Genomic DNA, 21,862 nt, shown 5'->3' with positions numbered 1-21,862 from the left:
TATTGTTCTTGCCCTTACATTTCTTCTTCTTTTCTATCTGTAGCTTCAAACCTTTCTGTAACTGTAGTCCTCATCTCTTTTCTACTTCTTCGGTTGGGGGGGGAGGGGGGGTAAACCTGGTACTCATTTTAGTTCCCAGTTGTATAGGATCCTCCAGAAAAGGGGAGAACCTAACCATTCTCCTTATTTGTGTTGACACAGGCAGTTTAGACCTGTGCCTCTGGAGAGATTGCTCCTTCGCACGAAGGAGCAGTATTATGTTAACTGGTGTTTTGTTTTTGTTCAAGGGGGTGGGATGGGGTTATTGTATTAATGTTACAGTTCTGTTGGACAACATATATTATGCAATATTGGAGGAACCATACAGAGTAGCTGAACATAGGTTATCAAAGACTCAGAGGATGCCTTATTTCCTCATGCTCACAGAGTTTTATCTGTCCATTATATCATTCTATTTAACACATAACTAATGACAGATAGAATCAAAATTATTACTCTAAATTGCAGAGGATTAAACAATCCTATAAAACTTAAACGTGTTACTACAGCTTTAGTGAAGCAAGGGGTAGACATACTGTTTTTGCAAGAAACCCATTATAGGAAAGAAATGCCTCAGGTATTAAAGTCTAATCGTTTCAATGTGCACTTTCAAGCCCCAGGCTCATCCAGTGCCAGGGGTGTTGCAATCTTAATTTCAAAGAATGTTAGATTCCAATGTGAAGACTCAAAAATAGATCCTAGGGGGCGCTTTATTTTTGTCAAAGAGGTTCTGGAAGAAACAAAAATAACCTTGGCGTCTATTTACGCTCCAAACGACAAGCAAATTGAATTTCTTCATGAAACTCTATCTAATTTAAGGTTGTATGCGGATGGTGAAATTTTGGTAGGGGGGGATTTTAACTGCATAGCAGATTCAAACCTGGATCGATCCCAAAACAGCAGGGTACGTCAGAGAAACAAAGCAAATCGATCAAACCTCAATTTACTTTTTGACAAATTTGAGTTTAAGGATGTGTGGCGTTCACAGCACGGCCTAGAGAAAGACTTTACCTATTTTTCCGCCTGTCATCAAATCCATACTAGAATAGATTACATACTGGCTTCCCCCAAAATTTATCATAATATAATCTCTTCCACCATAGGCAGTAAAATCTGGATGGACCTTGCCTGGGTAGACTGTTTTTTGACCTTTCCAGAAAAAATAAAACAAGACACTCACTGGATACTGAACACCCAACACCTTTTATTACACCCAACAATTAAAAAAGAAATTGAATTAGAACTGGAAAATTATTTCAAAGAGAATACAGAAGGTGAAGTCTCTCAAGCAATAATTTTGGAAGCCATGAAGGCTGTAGTCAGAGGTAAAATCATCTCATTAGCCCCATTCTATAAAAAAGAGAGAGAGAAGACTAGATCAGAAATTATATCCAAAATTCATGCTCTTGAAAATAAACACAAAAAATACTGCAATAAGAAAGACTATAATCAATTGACTTTAGAAAGGAAAAAGCTGGAGGCACTTGAGACATCTTCCATACAGAAGAATCTACTGTTTTTAAAACAGGGGTACTGGCACAAAACCCCTAAAACGTTACGCCTCCTAGCTTGGAAAGTCAAAAAGAAATCCTCTTCCAACCAAATTTCTTTAATTAAAAGAAATGGTAAGTCTCACACTTCCAATAACAAGGAAATCCTAGATATATTTCGTGACTTTTATTCTACTTTATATAAATCAAAGAATCCAACACCATCTGGTATTGAGGACTTCCTAAGCTCTCTTACAACCTGGAAACAAATTACTCCAGAGCATAAAGCTTTCCTAGATCTACTGATCTCCTCTCAGGAAATCACTGAAGTCATCAAAAATCTCAAACTAAATAAAACTCCCGGCAGAGATGACTTCCTGCCAAATTTTATAAAAAGTTTATACACATTCTGACAGTACCCCTTCGCCAAACTTGCAATGCGATCCTTTTAAAAGGCAACTTCCCCAATATATGGTATGAAGCTACAATTATTGTAATCCCTAAGCCAGAGAAGGATGCCACGCTCCCATCGTCTTACCGTTTCATATCATTACTAAATCAGGATGCAAAGATATTTACAGCAGTACTGGCTAATCGTCTGAATAAAATCATAAGTCATTACATACAATCTGATCAAACTGGCTTCATACCAAACAGGAGTATTACAGATAATGTAAGAAAGACTCTAAACATTATCAATCACTGTAAAACCAATCAAATAGAGTCAATCCTGCTCTCATTAGATGCTGAAAAAGCCTTTGACAGCGTAGAAACAAATTATTTAATAAGATTGCTCTCTAGGATGGGATTTGGCCATTCTTTTATTCAAATTATCAAACTATTATATGCTTCTCCTAAGGCCCAAATGAAACTCAATGGATTGAAATCAAAAGACTTTGAGCTCACAAGAGGAACCAGACAGGGATGCCCGCTTTCCCCATTATTATTTGCCTTATCCATAGAACCTCTGGCTGAGGCTATACGGCAAAACAACACCATTAGTGGCATCACTATTGGAAAACACGTTTATAAAATTTCCCTGTTTGCAGACGACAAGGTCTAATAGCTGAAATATATGCTATTTTAAACTCAAGGAATGATCAGCTCACATTGAAATACCAAGCAAACTGGAGTAGAGACTGTAATACAATCTTATCTGATGCTCAGTGGTCTTCCATCTGGTCAGGAAACTGCTTGCAATCTAAAGCAGTTGAAGTTCCTTCCTGTTGAAGTTTTGCTTCCAACTACTTTGTCAGACTGCACAGGGAAGCCATTGAAATTCACAAGCATAAGCAAAACTTCAACAGGAAAGGAGAACCCTTAAGAATGAACAGAGCATGGTTTCCAGTTCTGAAAAACACCAAGCTAACAAAACACTCTATACCCGACAATAGCCCTGCAGAGAAGATGAGCACATCAAGCACCAATCCATATGCAAAAGAACCTCCTCAGGATACAGTGAAGCCTCCCGCCATTAGCATTCCACACCCTGGGAAACTCTTACAGGATGACTCAGCTCAACCCCACCCCTCCTGAGTAGATATAAATGACCTGCCAACATCTTTTCCACACTGTGACACTGAGAGATCTATGTCTTTTGGTGCTACACCTCTGAAGATGCCAGCCACAGCTGCTGGTGAAACGTCAGGAACTACAATGCCACGACCACGGCAATACAGCCCGGAAAACCCACAACAGCCATTGTTGTCCGGCCGTGAAAGCCTTCGACAATACATTTGTACTTAAACATTTCCCTGAGAAATTAAAATTTCTGGCAGATGCACTGTCCCACCTCCCCCAGCATGAAAGCCAACAGGAAGAAGTGGTAGGCATGATATTTCCCCCCGCCCAGTTAGGAGGGGCCGTGATTACCAGAAACCAAGTGGCAAAGGCAGACTGCCTTTCCCTTTCTTCCCCCCCGGGAATGGGAAGAGAAAGTTAAGGCAGAACTGGGAAAAGAGGGGGAGGAAAATCGGCCTGAGGACTTGGAGAAAGGAGAAAATGATTGCTGGTATAAGAACAATAAAATGCATATCCTGCCGGGACTGCGAGGAGAGATCTTGAAACTCTGTCATGATGCCAAATTGGCCGGGCATTTGGGTTATTTAAAAACACTGCACTTAATACAAAGACAGTTTTGGTGGCCAGGAATGTGGAAGGATGTATCGCAATACGTATCCACGTGTCAGACCTGTTTAATGAGCAAAAAGAATGGTGGTGGGGGACCTCCAGGACTACTACAACCTCTAGAAACCCCACCTGACCGTGGTCTGTAGTGTCCATGGACTTCATCCCTGATCTTCCTCCGAGCAAAGGGAAAATGTAAGATGTTACATTAATTATCAACAAGATAATTAGACTGATTTTTCGGCATTCGCAGAATATTGTTACAATAGCCTTCATAGTTCTACGGGCACATCTCCCTTCAAGATCACACAGAGTTTTGAAGGCAAACCCTTGCCGTTTGTGAAAGTCCCCTGCCCCGGGAGTGGGGGATGGGGATCTCAGCACTTGGGAACTCTATTGTGGAACAGTGGGATCTGATAACAAAAACCCTGGAAAAAACCAAACAGGATTACAAAAAACATGCAGACTGTAAACGCTCCCCCCACCCCCAGGATCTGAAACCTGGAGATGAGGTTAATGTGTCCACAAAAAGAAATCTCAAAGGGGAACAACTGAGCAAAAAGTTGGGATGGAAGTTCATAGGACCTTGTAAGATTCTAGCTGTTAAAATAGATCTGCCAAAAGAATTGAGACACATACACCCAGTATTCCACTTCAGCTTGCTAAAGGAAGCCCTAGGGGCAGACGTCTGGCACCTGAAATCTGGAGTTCCTCCCCCCACCCCCATGGTAGATGGACAACCTCATCATGAAGTGGAAGCTGTGACTCAAAATGGAAAAGGGGGAAATTGTTTTACCTTATCCAGTGGAAGTACTTTGACCAGAGTCAAAATGAATGGGTTCAGTTTAAAGATGTAAGAGCTGGAAAATTCATCAAAGCTTTTCACAAACGTTATCCTGATACACTGAGGGAGGGGTGATCATGTTATAGATAGGATTTGGCGGTGGGAGATAATGTCAGACAGGCCAGCCAGCCTGCCTGCCATATATGTGAATGTATATCTACTGGAGGAGGGGATGGGTAGTAGTGTAGCTTTCCTCCTTCATTGTATCTTGGCTACGCTTTGCTTGGGTTGAGTGGTGTTATCAGTGCAGCTGGAGCTGAACGTCTGGGAACCATCCTTGGGAAACTCAGCTCTGCATCTCTTTCAGGACTTTCGCTGACTTCAACTGACTCTTGTTTGAACTGGGGGGAGGGGACTGGAGGTATAACCTCTCAGGGAAGACTTTGCTTTGGCATTCCAGGCAATTACTATGTACAAGTGCACTTCTAGGGAGCAATATCTAATAAAGAACTTTAACTCATACAACTGTGTTTGATGAAGTGAAGACTCTGAGAGAATCCCCTAGCCAGGCCTGACAACACTCACAAATGCAAGATCATCCCTGGTGAAGCGCAACGGATATGCCCCCCAAAACCCCAGCAACTTAACCAGGTTGACGAGACACTCTCCATTGTTCCCAATGATGAGAACCTTTCCAAGTTCTTTCCCGGGGCCACACACACAAGGCAAGGATGCCAAAGCTGAGGCACACTCCCCAATACAAGCTCATCCCTGGAGAAGCCCAACAGAACCAAAGTGAAGTGAAGGGACCAACTTCACACCAGAGAATCACATCTATTCCACCCAAACAAAATGGAAGCAAGGGACACTCTAGCAACTTAGCCCAAGCGGACCAATATCATTCAGAGCAGCCAGGCACTGGGTTCAGCCAGTGGGGGAACACCACAGAACAGAACCAAGCAGTACCCAGCCACAAACACAAGGCAACGGCAAGCAAGTACAGTTGCATAAGATGGACCCCACCCACTTGGGTTCAGGCTGAAAGTGAGAGTGAGGTGTACTTTTGGGAAACCCAAGTTATCCTCTCTGCAGTCACCCTTGCTGCCTCAGGGCCTCAAAGAGGTGCAGGCTGTGGCAGCCTTTCATCACTGGTCATCCCTCCTACCCTTACAATGAGGAAAGTTAACATTAGATCTACACATTACATTAGATTACAAAACCTCATCCTGTAGCCTCATTTGGATTTTTCTGTGGTTTTCCTCTGTGACACGTGGAGCCTCTGAGCATCAAGAGAGAGGTCTCACCAGACCACCTCTTTCTTGGCCCAGTAGCTCAGAGGATTGGTGGAAAGCAGCTTCCAGGGCTCTGCAGGGTAGTTCCTGACTATCACCTCTGCCGAATCCTGGTTCATGCGCCTCACATTCCCAGGGGGTTCCAAGGGATATCTCCATGGATATCCCAGCGCTGGCTGTGGGGGGGGGGAACCTGCTGAGAAGAGGCAGTGGAGCTGGGCCCCTCCCCCACCCTCTCTGCTGGCAGGAAGCCCCGCTTGGCCCGCCTTCACTGCCATCGCAAAGAGAGGGCATCTCTCATGCTGGTGAGATTCTTGGCCTGCTTGCCCAAAGTGCCCTTAATGTGCGGGTGGCTCATGGTCGCCAACGTGTATGACTCCTTGGTGAGAGGCTGCAGCTGGGATATGATGCCCTGTTACAGCCTTTTCATGAGTCCAGGCAGTCCTGGAACGAGGTCTGCACATTGATTTGGTAAACTTCAGTTCAGGAATATGGAAAACTACACATCCCTAGTGTTAATTCCTTCATGAACATGAGTAGTATGTGTACGCGTGCATCTATTCAAATGTACCTATAGATTTCATTGTGTGCCATTTAATTGATGTTAAATTTTCCATGCCTTGTTCTTCGAAATACATTTAGAATTTAGAATGTTTCATCTTTGATTAAACAATTTTGCTGCTTTGCTTCAACAGTGGCTCTGAGGCCTTGCTGTACCATTTAAGTGAATTGAAAGGAATGGCATCATGGAAACAAAAATATGAATCTCTTGGATTGGATGCAGTAGGAATAGAAGGTATGTGAAGAGCTTCCTGTCTGAATGTAGATTGAAAACTTGGCTGGCTTTAAATTAACACTGACTCTCTTTGCAGAAGCGATTACCGCCGTGGGCTCTTTCATCCTGAAAACAAATGAGTTGCTTCAGTATGTATAAATTAAGAATGTTGCATGCAAAGGAGTTCAGTTTCTCTTGTTCGTTAAATTGCTGCATTGTCCAGAATAACAGTTTGAGATCATCTTAGTTTGTCCTTGGGTTGCCTGAAGTTTAGTTTTATTTTCTACTGCTAGTATTCGTGATTACAGTGCAATCCTAAGTGGCACTCTTTTAAGACCGTGGAAAGTTGTGACTCTGCTTAGAATTGCCTTGCTAGTCACTGATGGAACAGTTTGCCTTATGAAATGTGTGTGCCTCCTGAAAGCCAGGCGGCTAAGATCATGAACTGTGGACTTTAAATCTCAGTCACAGACTCACTAGGTGGCATCAAGCCAAAGTGTGGTTTTCTCCGCCTGCCCAATCTTCCTGCAATATGTGGGGTAATAACAATACTGTATGTTTCTGGGGATAGTTGAATAAGGAATGAGAAATGTGTTGAATTTCCAGGGCACTACAATAAGGGGAAGTTTCTCAAAATGTGGATGTATGATTATTCCTGTGCTTTAGACCATGTGCCTGCAGTGTGTGTACACCAGCACAGCTGTCTTCCCCATCTTCGGGCCCTGCCATTTGTGTTACTGGTGTGCGTGCCAGGAAGCTCTTTAAGGTGAAGCTGTGGAACTCTGGCACACAGAAAGGCTTTTTGGCCACTTCACTTACTGGGAAAGTTCCTCGTGGGCCAGTAGCAGTAAGGAGCAGGTAGAGCCAAGATACTTTGTTAGGGGCTGCTTGGCTCAGACCTGTCAGCAGTGACGGATCAATGTCAGCTCATGTATTGCCCCCTGGTGGCCGTGCAGGAGGCAACAGTGGGTGAGTTTGATGCCTGTCGTCAGCACAGCTGACCAGGGCTGAGCTGCGCAGGTCATTCAGCTTGGCTTGCTCCAGGTCCGTTTTAGCCTCCCGGTCTGTTTCTGGAGGTTTTGCCATTCCTGCTGTGCCATAGTTACGACTGGCACGGCCACAAGTTAAGTGTAAAACTATATTGGAGCCTCTTTAATCTATTTTCCTTGAAATTCAAGCAGATACACCTATACATCCTTCCCTAAATTCCATCTGTGGAAACTCTCCGATGTCCTGTAGCCGTAATGTAGGAGGTGGTTCTTAGACATGCTGCTTAAGGGATTCGTCACCGTCAGAGTCATGTTTGAAATACACATTTAAAGCTCCCTTTTTCCACTTTCTGCAGAGTTATAGACAGCAGCATGAAAAATTTCAAAGCTTTTTTCCGGTGGCTATACGTAGGTAAGAAAAATGCAACTAATTATACAAGCTAGTTTTCTTATTTATCAAAACTCCTAGCTTCCGGTTTCTGGCTGAGCACAACTAGACATTTTTAGGTTGTATTCTGGAGGAGTATAGTTTTAAATGATTTTAACTGGTTTTAGTTTTTATTTTAAATACTTCATATATATTCTGCTTTTAACTCTTCCCCATTCTTCTGGAAAAGGGCTGGGGGGGGGAGGAAAACCTCCTTCTCTGATTGGTGAAGCAGAAGCCTCCTCTTGCCTGTAAGCAGCTGGAGCCTCGGCATAGCTTCCTCTCAGGCATCCTCAGCAGCTCTAAAGGGCAGCCGGGAGGATCTGTTTCTCCCTCAGCCGATTCAAGTGGCTGCAGCAGATAATTATTTACTAAGTGCTGCGGGGGGGGGGGGGGGCTCTGACTATCAGATGGTTCATTGTTCTGATTTGACTTAGAATTGGCTGTAGAAATCCCCACCCCCCCCCACCCCCAGCCTCTTCACTCACCCTTAGGTAGGGTGTGGAAGAGCGGTGAAAAGCCTGGGTTGGGGGGAAGAAGGGGGATTTCGAAGGAGTCTATTTGGTTTTATTTAGCATATAAATTGACCACCTGTCTTGTTTTTATTATGTTTTGTTTGGGCTGTTTCCAGCCACTTTGGCTTATTTCTTTCACTTAAAGTCTGCAGGGCTTTAACCCTTAAAACCCTTTTCAAGGCTATTTTGGTTAGAGCTTTTAAGATTTTAGTGATTTATTCAGTGACTTATTTCAGTGACCCTTTTTAGATCTTTAGCTTTTTAAATGGTCTAAGTGTTAACTGTTGAGTGCTGAATGAAAAGGCGCTGAATGAAAATGCCTAGGAATAATAAACAATGTGGTTAAGACTACAAATATATAATTAGGCAAATAAAAATGTGTGACAAGAAGTTGGACTTACTAGTACATCTGTTAGGGTGCTGGGGGTATGTTTGAGTGGAATAATCTCTTCCAAATGTTGTGGCCATTCCTTAATTTTCCAGCCATGCTGAGGATGTCGGAAGATCACGTCCCTCCAGAGCTGAACAAGGTAGTATTCAAGGAGTAGCTTTAAAAAAAAATTAGGGTGAACTTTTGGGGGGGTTTGCCTATTTGTTTGAAGAAAAAACTGCTTAAAAGCTTTTTTAAAGGTGTGCTGCGTTTTGTATGTGGTTTTTAAAAATTAACATTCTTTTTCTCATAGATGACTCAGAAAGATATCACTTTTGTTGCTGATTTTCTTACTGAACACTTCAATGAGGTAAATAATTTCAGTTCACTTATTCTTTCAAAAATATATCCGGAATTGGATGCACCAATTCCATGATTGCACCAGTGGAATGGAATGGATTGCACCAGTACACCAGTACACTGATGGAACGGCGCTTCTGTTGGAAGGGGGGCGGAAGGGCACCTTTTGCCAATTCTCCCTTTCCACTGCAGCTCTCCACTTGGTCCTGAGGGTGCCTTGACTCCTGGGTGCAGAACTTTCAGGGATTCAGTGGGCTGTGGCAGTACTGGGGAGGCAGGGAACTCCTTTCCTGCCAACTTCACTCTTCTGGCAGTACTTTGGATCCAACCTTCAGTTTTCAGATGTTCAATCTGATGTGGTGGCCGGGTGTCCCAGGCAAGTAAGGGGGAGTCTCATGCAGAAAAAGGCTTCTGCTCTTGCCTCGGAGACTTTCCCATCCACTTTGCAATACAGAAGGACATCCTCTTCTGGACAAAATTAGTTACCTAGATCTAATTTGTGCCCACAAAGTTGTGATTTAAATAATCTGAGCACTTGCAAAGCCGGTAACTCTATGATGTATTCCATGTTTGTTTTAGGCACCTGAACTCTATGACCGTAAAGGGAAATACTTCAATGTGGAAAGAGTTGGCCAGGTAACCTATGGGGCTCCTTATGGAGATGAGAATATGACTTGTTGAGGAAAGGGTCATTGAAGGAGGGCCTTGGCTACAGCAAGCATAGCTAGCTGAAAAGATGCTTTCTCTGCATCTGGCCATGAAATGAACATGCATACCTGTGTGTGCTTTAATCACCCTCCTCTCTAGGACTGCAGTGATATAGCAACATGACTGAAGTATGCTAATGCTCAATATTATGCAGGTTTACTCAGAAGTAAGTCCCGCTTTAGTCATTGGGGTTTACACCCAGATAAGGGTGTGTCGATTAGCACTGGTAACTTTCTAAATGTCCTTAATATCACTAATATTGTGCTAAAAAAAAGTGTTTTAGTTTTTCGTAAGCCCAAATTAACATGTGAATGCAAATTAAAATGGACCCTGTACATTTCTGTCTCCATTAATATCTCTGGGGAAGAGATGGAAAACCTCTGTGTGTGCTTTAACAGCTTCCAGCCATGAGGTGCCACAGTTGCTGCCACTGGTTTCATGGGGCAAAGGTTTATAACTCTCTCTGATTAACTGTTCTCCTCTGCCTAGATAAACAGGGCATTTTGAGTAACCTGCAATCTGGGTAATAAAACAGTTTCAAAAAATGCAGGAAAAGAGTGACTAATTAGTAGGTTAATAGTGCAGTCCTATGCAATGTTACTCCAGTTTATGCCTGTTGAAATCAATGGGTTCAGCCTGTCAAAACTCTTCATAGGGTTGCATTTTTCCTTGATACCAATTTTAAAATGGAATGGGGTAAAGAAAGAGGTCTTCTGATGTGTTTCTATCAAATGATCTTTGTCATATTTGGAAAGTTGTTGTTCACATCATTTTCTTCTAGTATTTGAAAGATGAAGATGATGATCTCGTGTCCCCGCCTAACACAGAAGGAAACCAGTGGTTTAACTTCCTGCAAAATGGCAGCCACCTTAAAGGTACCACGTGGCTCATGGTACAGGGTGGCTGATAGGTGCTATGGATCCTAAGAGTAAATCCTGCTTATGGAAGTGAGAGGGACGCAAGAGTAGCAGGTGACACACGTAACAGGAAGAGAATGAGTTTGTTTGTATGTGTAGTCGGGAAGGTCTGTGAGGTGAGGTCCCTAAACTAAGTAATTGTTCAGATGGTCATTCAGTGTACATATTTTATTGTTTTTTATCTACAGAGTTAGATCCAACCAGTTTTCTACTGGTGAAAAGGGGAGGGGGGGCATCACCTTTCAGCACCAAAAAGGCTCTGCTGGGGATGATGGGACATTAATGCACAAAAGCCACGTGGGACTGAGGGCTGTAAAAAACAGGGGAATGGGGGAGATTCAGCAAAAAGTTTGCTGGATCCAACCCATAAACTGGATTATTTTTGCAGCAGGAACCACGTTGTATTTGGAAACAAATAATAAAGCCCTTTATAGTCAAAGGGGTCTTCTAGTGATATAAAATATCTGAGCAAGCAAATTAAAATTTGGAAATCATACCACTTTTCCTAATGTATGCCGGGGGGGGGGGAATGTTCCCATTTGAGGGATTGGTCGTTGATTCCGTGTGCTAAACACAGCAGTCCCTAGCAAACAGTTCTTAGTTCTCAGTTCTTTCGTATCCCTTTTCTTGTATCTGACAAAGGGAGCTTGACTCTTGAAAGCTTATTCCCTGGAAATCTTGTTGGTCTTGAAGGTGCTACTGAACTGGAATCCTGATCTACAATTTTTTGTGGTTTTGCCTCCCTGTTGTTGAATAAATGAAAGACTCCCAAGTGCATGCTCCTGGCATGTGCTCTCAAGAGGACTTCATGAGTTCTTCCCAAGAATGCTTCGCCATCCCTGATAGGCTGGAATGTGGGTGGGTGTTCCTCAAGCCCTTGTATCTTCTCCTCCAGTAGGGCTACCCCTTGCTACCAGTGTAATTTCCATTTCCCTCAGGTAAGAAAACAAACATGGCACAGATATTAAAGGTCACTACCTCAGCTCTCTCGCCAGCCATATTGCTTCAGTCCATATAGTAAGTGGTCCCGTCTTCCCTGCCCTCCTCATAAACTCTCCTGCCAAACTCCCACACAGAACTCCCTGTTTCCTCCCCCTGTTCACTCACTCCAGATTGCAAACCCACTCGGTGTGTGAGGCTATTTATACAGCTGTGTAACTGCAGACCCCACCCCCAACCAGCTCAAATCAGGCGCCTCACCTCCATCAGCAGACCCAGGGGAGAAGGAGGGGAAATCCACACTAGCTGAAACAAGCCAGAGCCGAGCGCCAGAACCAAACAGCCAAGCCCAGAATCAAAACAACCAAAATCAAACCATGTCAGCCCAAGCCACACCCGTGTTTTTACCACCTACATACTCCCGCATAAAACTCCCCGTTTGCTCATCCTGTTTGCTTGCTCAAGATCACCATATTGTTCTGATAGGGTAATTTTAGATGTGGAAGCGTTTTGCAGAAGTGCTTTCACAACGTTGGAACTTCCTAGCTTGATTCTTTGATAGAAAATAAGGGCACCAGTGCTGGGTAAAACCAACAGTCCGTATAATAGAGCATCCAGTTTCACACAGTGGCCCACCAGATATCCCTGGAAGCCCCACAAGGAGGACACAGTGGTTGAAACATCTCTGTGTTGTGCCACTCAGAATGTAAAGAGTATTTAAAGAGTTACTGCCTCTAAAACTGGAGGTTCTCTTTAGCCAGTCATGGCTCATAGACACTGACAGACCTATCTCCTATTATTTTGTTTAATCCCCCTTTCAAGCTGACTAAACCAGCAGGATTGGCTGAGTCCTGTGGCAGAGAGTTCCACAGCTTAATTACTTTTCAAGTGAAGAATGTCCTTTTTTCCTCCCTCAGAAAGCCCTTTATTGTTTCCATACCATCCTCAGAAGTCACTACATTTCGTAAAACGACGAATGGAGGGAATCATTGATCAGTGTCTACAGAAGCCAGCTGTGAGTGTTCGTTTTCTGCCATGGTTTGATCATTTGGAAGCCAGACCTGCTGTTAGCAGCTTCCTTGACACTGTGACTAAGAAATCTGCTTTAGGGCCAAGTTGTACAGAGTTTAGTATAACCTTTTCCTGATGTACGTGTCTGAAAAACAGCCAGTGACGCTTGCACGGAGGGACTGGAGGAAGGGCAGGTGGATAAGTGAGTTTTTAACCCTTCCCTTTGGACTGTTTTTCCCATCTCTCTTACACCCACTTCATTCTCTGCAGCTTTTGGTATATTTTAAAGGCAATAATAATAATAATAATAATAATAATAATAATAATAATAATAATAATGTTTTTTAATTTTATTTTTAAAAAAACCTTTGTTTCCATTTATTTCAATAGAATCATAGAATCATAGAGTTGGAAGGGGCCATACAGACCATCTAGTCCAACCCCCTGCCCAGTGCAGGGGGTAGGACTTGCACCTTCCCTGTGCGTGCACTGATGGGTGTTGTTGTGCCAAATTCTTTTTATTGCTTAGATTTTTTAATCTTTATTCTTTAGGATGTGATTGGAAAATCTATACACCAAGCAGTTTGTGTGCCCTTATATAAAGCGTCACGAAGGTAGGTCTTGGTGTTCTGTTTTTTAGCATTAAAGAAAATATTATTTTTTCACATAGTCCTGCTGCAGTTTGGTTCTGATTTCTCTCTTTTCCATTTTAGTGAGGATTCAACACCTCATCTCTTCAAGTTGCCCTTTCTGTAAGTGTGTGTGTCTTGTTGCAGTCTATTTATTGTGTTGTCTGATTGTTACTAATAATTTGAATGTTTTCATTGCAGATGGAATGATAAAACATCGAATTTGCATTATGTTTTGTTTACGATGTTGGAAAACTCCCTTTCTAAAATGTATATATTGAAGAGGCATACAGATATTTCAAGGTACGATGGCATAACTTGGTGTCTTGGGGGATTTTTAATTTTTTTATATCTAGATGTAATTCTGTAAAGCCACCTTCATTTTAGCATCAGATTAGACGACTGTCCCCTCAAAGAGTTTTAAGTAGGGTAAAACTGCAGTTGGCTTGCAAACGCCCTTCGCTGTTGGTTGGTCTGTTGTGATGTCATGGACTTGTCAAACCTCTACAAACATTCTGATTTCTGATGAGTTTGAGTCGACGAGACCATGAGAGATCTGTGTTTGGATCTTACCAGCATTTTAAAAATAGAAACGGTCCCTGCATGGGGCTTGGTTTTGGTCAAGACCAGAATGAGGGGAAGGTGGGACTAATTGTTCCAGCCTTACATGGATCCACCCTTCAAAACACGCCCTTCCCATACTGTTACCAAGCTGGGAAGGGGGCGGGGGGGGGGGGGATGGATTCAGCACTGCCGTACTGCCAACTCATTCTTTTCTTTAAATCACCCATTAGTCCCTACATACTTGGTAAGAATTCAGCAGCAGCTCATCTTATAATGCATAGGTTTGCTGCCATCATATCTAGGTTTTTTCCCCTTGGAGCAGAGTTCTGCAGATAATAATAAAATAAACCTTCAGAACCAGTGGATATAAATAAGTAAACTTCACTACAAGAATCACTTGGCAGTGCAGAAAAATATAATTTCTGATCTTTCACTAGAATTTGCTCTACACCTTCCTAAATCTTGTGATATTCATACAAAATTGAAGTCCTGTAGCACAGTGGAGACCAACGTGAGTCAAAATGAGCTTTTTTTCATGGAAGCTTATACCCTAGAAAATGTGTTGGTCTGTAAGGTGCTGCTGGGCTTGAGTTTTGCTCTACCACTGGCTGACACAGTCACCCTCTTGAGACGACACTATCTGTGTGGTGGAATGTGCTGTCAGGTCACAGTTGACTTATGGAGACCCCATAAGGTTTTCAAGGCAAGAGACTTTCAGAGGAGGTTCGCCATTGCCTGCCTCTGTGTAGCCACCCTGGACTTCCTTGGTGGTCTCCCATCCAAATGCTAACAGAGCTGACCCTGCTTAGTTTCTGGAATCTGCTGAGATTGGACTAGCCTGGGTCATCCAGGTCAGGGCAATGTCTGTGTAGAATATCAAAAATTGGTTGCTATGGTGGTTTTTCTGTCTCTTAGGTCTGCTAACAATGAAATACTTGCCATTGATTTTGGAAGCTTCCTGAACAGTATTAATGAAAGCTCGGGTACAAGGTTAGTACATCTTAAGACTGAATAATGTCCAAGCCGGCAAGGTAGCACTAACCTACTTCATCAGTTAAGAATGTATTCTTATGAAAATCCTCTTCCTAGAATGAGAATTTGTCTGGATAGCTAATTGGGGTGCTTATTATAAACACTGATTTCAGACTACATTCATTTCTCTGTGGACTGCAGAATCAAATAATCCATTAGCTCTCAATACAGCAAGTATTATCATCTAAATGAAAGAAATGAAATAGAACCTAATTTTCCTAAGATTGCATGTGGAATTGGCAGCAAGAGACAGGCTACCATTGTTGCAAAAACTGCATGAGGCCTGAGGGCCCTGGGAATGTTTAGTTTGGAGAAGAGGAGGTTGAGGGGGGACATGATTGCTCTCTTTAAATATTTGAAAGGCTGTCATTTGGAGGAGGGCAAGGAGCTGTTCCAGTTGGCAGCAGAGGGTAGGACCCGAAGCAATGGGCTAAAACTACATGCACAAAGGTACCGGCTGGATATTAGGAAAACTTTTTCACGGTCAGAGTAGTTCAAAAGTAGAATCAGCTGCCTAGGGAGGTGGTGAGCTCCCCCTCACTGGCAGTTTTCAAGAAGAGGCTGGATGAATACTTGTCAGAGATGCTTTAGGCTGATCCTGCACTGGGCAGGGGGTTGGACTAGATGGTCTGTTTGTCCCCTTCCAACTCTATGATTCTATGTTTTTCTTTTTTAATGCTCATCCTTTTCTTTAAGCCTTTGCCCAGACAAAAAAGGGGGAGCGTACTAATCTAGAATGAGGGTTGAGTAAATCAGAAAATAAAAATAACTAGGGGATTGCAGTGAACATGACACCAGCTGCAAAGAGGTGTGTGTGAAATCTGCATTCCATTGAATGTGTCATCTTGGGTGGAGAGGAACAGAATAGCAGCAAAGGCACCAGCTGGAAAATAGAAGAAAAATAGGTAACTTTGTCTCCTTCACCCCACACATTTCAGTTTCTTACTCAACACCATCTGCAATTTACACTGCAATTTAGAAAAAAAAAATTCAAGTGGGGCAAGAGAAGGGATTGAAACACTGCAGGAAAACTGACCTCACTCAAGTAGAGGAGTACATGGAGTTGCAAAAACTCCAGACCATTCCTCCCCCGCCCCTTTTCCTCCAGATCAGTTTTGCCCCATTTTTTAGTGTATTGGTCCTGAGTTTTGTTTTACACCAATGACAGTCTTATGGACTGGAGAGTGATGAACCTATTGTGGTTTTCTTGATGATGGAAATAGACTGACAGCAATATATTAAAAAATGTTCTGTATCTTGCTGCAGCTTCTACAGTTGTCTCGATGCCCACTTCTACGATAATGAGACCATAACCGTTGTCCTCGCAGAGAATTCCGAGCAAGAAGGGAAGGAAAGAATTTTGGCCCAACTGCCTCTGTCATCTGTATATGTGGAGGACCCCCAGGAAATAGCATTTACCTGGAATTCTGACCAAAGGTACTAATTGTAGCTTTAGATACAATTATCTAATTGATTTTTGTAGACATCTGGATCGAGGCGGCTCGGCGCTGCTGCTATTATTGGATCTGTCGGCAGCGTTCGATACAGTCGATTACGATCTTCTGACTCACCGCCTCGCTGATGTGGGGATACGAGGGACTGCCTTACAGTGGTTTGTCTCTTTTCTCCACAGTCGGGGACAGAGGGTGGCACTTGGGGAGAAATTGTCATTGTCATCCCGCTACCCTTTGGTGTGCGGGGTCCCACAGGGAGCAATACTCTCCCCATTATTGTTTAACATCTATATGTGCCTCTTTGCCCAGTTGGTGCAAAGTTTCGGACTTGGGTGTCATCAATATGCAGATGACACCCAGTTGTATCTGATGATGGACGGCTGGCCCGACTCAGTCCCAGATGTCCTGGAACATGCATTTGCAGCCGTGACTGGTTGGTTGAAGCAGAGTCGGCTGAAACTGAACCCAACGAAGACAGAGGTCCTGTACTTGAGCCACGTGGGATTAGGTTTGGGACTCCAGCTCCCAGCCCTTGATGGGGCACCGTTAGTGCCAGTTCCGAGGGTTAAGAGCCTGGGGGTGATCTTGGATGCCTCCCTGAAAATGGAGGCACAGGTCACAGTGGTTGTCAGGTCCTCTTTTTTCCATCTGCAGCAGACCAGGCAACTTGTCCCTTACCTGTCAACCCGTGACTTAACTACAGCGATCCAAGCAATGGTCATCTCTAGGCTAGATTACTGTAACTCGCTCTATGCAGGGCTGCCCTTGAGCCTGACCTGGAGATTACAGCTGGTTCAAAATGCAGCAGCGCGTGTTATTACGAGAGTGCCAAATAAGGTGCATATAACACCGATCTTACGCGAGCTGCATTGGTTGCCAGTGGAGTACTGGATCAGATTCAAGGTTCTGGTATTGACCTATAAGGCCCTGTGTGGACTGGGACCAGCGTATCTACAGGACCATCTCTCCCCATATATTCCCTGGAGGACACTCAGATCAGGGGACAAACAGCTGTTGGTGGTCCCTGGCCCCAAAGAGGCCCGCCTAGCCTCGACCAGAGCCAGGGCCTTTTCGGTTCTGGCTCCCTCCTGGTGGAACGCTGTGTCTGCTGAGATCAGGGCCCGGCAGGACCTACTATCCTTCCACTGGGCCTGCAAGACAGAGTTGTTCCGCCAGGCATATGGCTGAGGCTGGGCCTCCGCCAGCCTGGAAAAAAGGGGTGTATAAAATCTTAACCCTCCCTGTGAAGGCTATCCACCATCCTGTTTTAAATGTGTTGTTTTTAATGAACATGAATTTTTAATTGTATTTTAATATGTTGTTATCCGCCCTGAGCCCGCTTGCGGGGAGGTCGGAATAGAAATTCGAAATTAAATAAATAAATAAATAATAGATGGGGACCCTCTTTCATCTGATTACCTGTCTTGGGTTAACTTTTCCAAATTATTTGTGATAGGGGTGCTGACAATTCATAGCTGATTGGCTAAAATGACTAGATTCCCATTCTGTGCCATGTTCTTTGTATAGTAATGGTCCAGTGTTGTATACACCATGTGTTGGAACAGCTGTTATATGAGGAGATATCCAGGAAGTTGACTGAACCTCCCTTTATGACTGTGCTCCTTACTCCAACAGCCTTGAGCTCTTTTGTGAAACCTCAGAAGATGGAGGATACACTGGAGAGGGGAAGCTAGTAGTGGGAAGCAGAACGGCTTTGCCTTCCAGGGTTCTTGTAAGGAAAGTTGGTAGCCACTTTTATCCTTCTGTCAACACAAGAACTTGGAAGGAGCCAATGTAATGGAGTAACAGTAAAATGACTTCTTCACACAACGCATAATTAAGAGGGAATTGTATGCCAAAAGATATGAAGATATGGTTGTGGCTGCTGGTTAGATAGCTTTAAATGGTAGAGGATAAGTCCGCTAATGGCTATGAACTGTAATTAACTCCATGGTCAGAAACAATCTCTGAGTGCCCACTTCTGGAGGATAGTGGCGGGGGGGGGGGGGCGGAGAACAGTTGCCTTCATCGCCTGCTTGTTGGTTTTCTACAAGCGTCTGATTAGAAACAGGATGCATGAGTAGATGAACGATTTCTTCTCTTGTATTCATAGTAATTATTGTGTACGGACTTTTCTGAGCATATTTACACTGTTAAAATGTTAAATGCCATCACATTAAGGTATGTATTTGAATAGAAGGACTATTACTTTAAATATTTTTCAGATACTGACAGTGAAGTCAGTGTATTTTTCCATATTTTGTTTTGCTGCAAATGGTGAAGTAGAAGAGAAAGAACAATGGTAAATTCTGGTTATGTGCCAAAAGACGATGTGCTGTTTGCATTATATGGAAGTGGCGAGTAAAGTTTCAGATTTTATTTGAAGTTAAGAATGGGTTGTAGACTTCCTGTAGACTTTTCCTTTCTTGGGTCTCCACTAGGTTGGATGAGCAAGCTGATAACGTTCCAACCCATACTGTCAGCATACAGAGTCAGTGGCGGGTGCTGGAGAACATGAAAGCCCAGTTTGTGGCCGTGAATGGCATTCGGAAAGTTTCTTGTGTGGTAAGTCTCATGCTGATAGATCTTGCAGTCTGATCCTATGCGCACTGGCTCAGAAAACTTGGGTGGGCCTTCCTCCCAAGGACATGTGCATAGAATCACAGCCTTACTTTTTTCTGGTATCCTATTTATACAAGGCAAGCTGTATTCCAGATGACTCACTTCTTATCCTGGTGCGCTGCTAGAGGGTGCTGCTGCGGTGGGAAGCCCAGGCAAGGAAGCCCATGCCTTGAGAGTGCACCACGACGGGAAGCACAGGCGAGGCGGCCCATTGCTCCCCCCTGGCCCCCACCTTTACCTGGCAGCAATTGGGGTGGGGAGGAGGTAGCAATGTCCAACTGCTCCCCCCCCCCCGCCTTCATCCAGGAGCAACTGGGGTGCAGAACAGGTGGCAATGCCCGCCCCCCTTCATCCAGTGGGAATCAGATGTGGAGCAGGCGGCAATGCCCTCCAACCCTTCACCCTGCCAGGATCAATTGCAGAGCAGGTGGCAATGCCTATCCTCCTTCACCCTGCCGGAATCGGGCACAGAGAAGGTGGCAATGCCCGCCCCCCCTTCCCCGGTGGGAATCAGGCGCAGATCAGGCAGCAATGCTTGCCTGCCCCTCACCTGGCTGGAATCGGGCACGGAGCAGGCAACAATGTCCCCCCCCCCTTTCCCCGGCCTGGATCAGGTGCAGAGCAGGCGGTAATGCCCACCACCCTTCAGGAGAAGGCGGCAATGCCTGCCACCCTCTCACATGGCCAGGATCAGGCATGGAGCAGGTGGCAATTCCTGCCCGCCTTCACCCGGCCGAGATCAGGCACGGAGCAGGCGGCAATGCACCCCCTTCACTCAACAGGGATCAGGAGTGGAGCAGGCGGCAATACCCACCTGCCTACCCTCCCCTTTCTAGAGCCCGTTGTATTTTTTTCCACAATGGGCTTTGTTGCTAGTCATGAATAAAGCAATTAATTGAGTACTGTTAAAAGAGCTGAACTTAATTGATATATTACTTCAGGGATCTTATTCAGCAGTATATTGATTGATTCTTTATTTCATACTCACAGACCAACAGGTCATAAGCAAAACGGGTTCAAATTTAGCAGTATAAGAATAGTACATGGGTTGAAGTTAAGAAAATCAAACTTTTCTGTCAGTAAAACTTCATGGAGGACTTGGGTCTGTTTTAGAAAACTCCCATCTTTTTTTGATCCACTTTTAATTACTGGAGATTTAAGTTATTTTCTGAAGGACTCAAAGGCACCTTTCCACCACCACTCAGATGACACCTGTTCCTTTTTGAAGGGCATAAAATGAATTACTTCTGCACAAGGAACTTACGGTTCAGGCCTCAGAGAGGGAAAGGGGAGTTCTGTGTCAGCCCCTTAGAGTGCTTCTGAGCAGCATAGGCCAGAAGGAATTTAACTTGTGATTCTGAAGTATAAAGTCTGGAATGTGGAACCTAAAACTACCGTGTGGAAGTTGCTAGAAACACTGCTGCGTGGTGATGGTCCGTTTTGGCAGCTGTAAAGGTTGTCTTCATGAAAGCCATGTTTCAATTCCAAGGCCAGCTACAGCTAAAGATTGGCACAACATCAGCACAGGAAAAATGCACATGAGGACAGGTGATCCACGTGGACTAGTGCTTCCACATCAGGGCCAGCACTACAAAAATGCATTTCCTGTGGCTTCCAGCTGGTGGCCACAATGCAAGAATTAGCTTCTAGAGTCCGCATGAAACTTGAAAGCTGTAAGAAAATGAGAACGGTTCTGCAACTTTAATTCTCTATAACAACACTGAAGATTGGCAAATCAGAATATTCATTTCTCTTTTCTGAAACAGTATGGCAGTGTGAATACTGGAATTGCTTTAATGGTTAGGAAACAGTTCTTAAGGTTTTCAAAGTGCTTTTTGACAGTATTTGTAATTAAGTTTAAAGTCCTTGTCATTCGTCAACAGCATCTCTCTTAACTTATTTCCCTAGCTGAGTTCAAACCTCCGGCACGTGCGAGTGTTCGAAATGGACGTGGAAGATGATGGAGAAGCCGAAGAGGAGGAGGAGGAAGAATCAGCTCAGCACGGGGAAGCAGAGCAGGAGGAGCTCAGCCAGTCTGCAGACATTCCCTACAACAGTGTTTGTGTGGCTGCTGCCAAGCAAGCAGATGGAGCAGAAGAACGTGAATCAAGCCTGGATACCTGAGGAGCAACGTTCATTTTCATGCTTTGCCACACAGAGAGAAGTTGGCTTTTCAGACTTTTCTTCTTTTAAAAAAAATTGTTTTCCAAATCTCTTATTTCTTGTGTGACAGCTGCATTACCTGAGTAAATGCAGGGAAAGACAAAAGCCGCCTTCCTCCTGTTCATTGTGCAAAAGCGTTTTGCTGCTTTCTGTCTCCTGCAGTGCGGAGCCCCCGCGTCTCCTCCCTGTCGCCGCTGCTTCCTCCTTCCTCCCTTTTCTCCTCTTTCCCTGCCATGTTCACATTTCTTGCCTTCGGTGCCACCTGTGTGTGACGATCATGGATAGTTGCCTCTTGCTTCTTGAAAGAAACTGCACAAGAGGGAATTCTGTCTTGTTTTCAGTTAGTGTATTTTGTATTGGATGATAAATTAAAAAGAGATTATTTTTCTGCAGTGACTGCATCACTTACTTCTAATTTCATATTCCCCATCACTTTTGCTAATTTATAACCAGGTGGTGTTGAAAAGTTGTAATGTTTTTTTTTTAAATCCTGTTAAAATGATGGAAAGTATTTTTTGGTCATTCTAAATCCCCAGGGTCCATTTCACCACTTAGTCCAAGGGTCACCAACCTTTTTAAACCTGTGGGCACCTTTGGAATTCTGACACAGGGTGGTAGGTACAACCACAAAATGGCTGCTGCAGGAGGCGGGGCC

General features: G+C 44.0%; 1 protein-coding gene across 1 annotated transcript in view; it reads left to right on the top strand.

The window, feature by feature from the left end:
• Window positions 1–21,599, top strand: part of ANAPC4 (anaphase promoting complex subunit 4) — a 34,558-nt gene extending 12,959 nt beyond the window's left edge. The window contains exons 15-29 of the mRNA XM_054999598.1: window positions 6,428–6,528; window positions 6,605–6,656; window positions 7,853–7,908; window positions 8,922–8,968; window positions 9,122–9,178; window positions 9,748–9,804; window positions 10,658–10,751; window positions 12,650–12,747; window positions 13,296–13,357; window positions 13,457–13,495; window positions 13,574–13,675; window positions 14,852–14,926; window positions 16,235–16,405; window positions 18,864–18,987; window positions 20,953–21,599. Coding sequence (XP_054855573.1) covers window positions 6,428–6,528; window positions 6,605–6,656; window positions 7,853–7,908; window positions 8,922–8,968; window positions 9,122–9,178; window positions 9,748–9,804; window positions 10,658–10,751; window positions 12,650–12,747; window positions 13,296–13,357; window positions 13,457–13,495; window positions 13,574–13,675; window positions 14,852–14,926; window positions 16,235–16,405; window positions 18,864–18,987; window positions 20,953–21,168 — 1,351 coding nt within the window. The 3' untranslated portion in view covers window positions 21,169–21,599. The remainder of the gene's footprint in view (window positions 1–6,427; window positions 6,529–6,604; window positions 6,657–7,852; window positions 7,909–8,921; window positions 8,969–9,121; window positions 9,179–9,747; window positions 9,805–10,657; window positions 10,752–12,649; window positions 12,748–13,295; window positions 13,358–13,456; window positions 13,496–13,573; window positions 13,676–14,851; window positions 14,927–16,234; window positions 16,406–18,863; window positions 18,988–20,952) is intronic.
• Window positions 21,600–21,862: the final 263 nt, after the last annotated feature.

This window comes from Eublepharis macularius, chromosome 15 (assembly GCF_028583425.1).
Source record: "Eublepharis macularius isolate TG4126 chromosome 15, MPM_Emac_v1.0, whole genome shotgun sequence".
NCBI lineage: Eukaryota > Metazoa > Chordata > Lepidosauria > Squamata > Eublepharidae > Eublepharis > Eublepharis macularius.
Note: the sequence above shows the minus strand (reverse complement) of the source record. Positions and strands in the feature narration are given on the sequence as shown.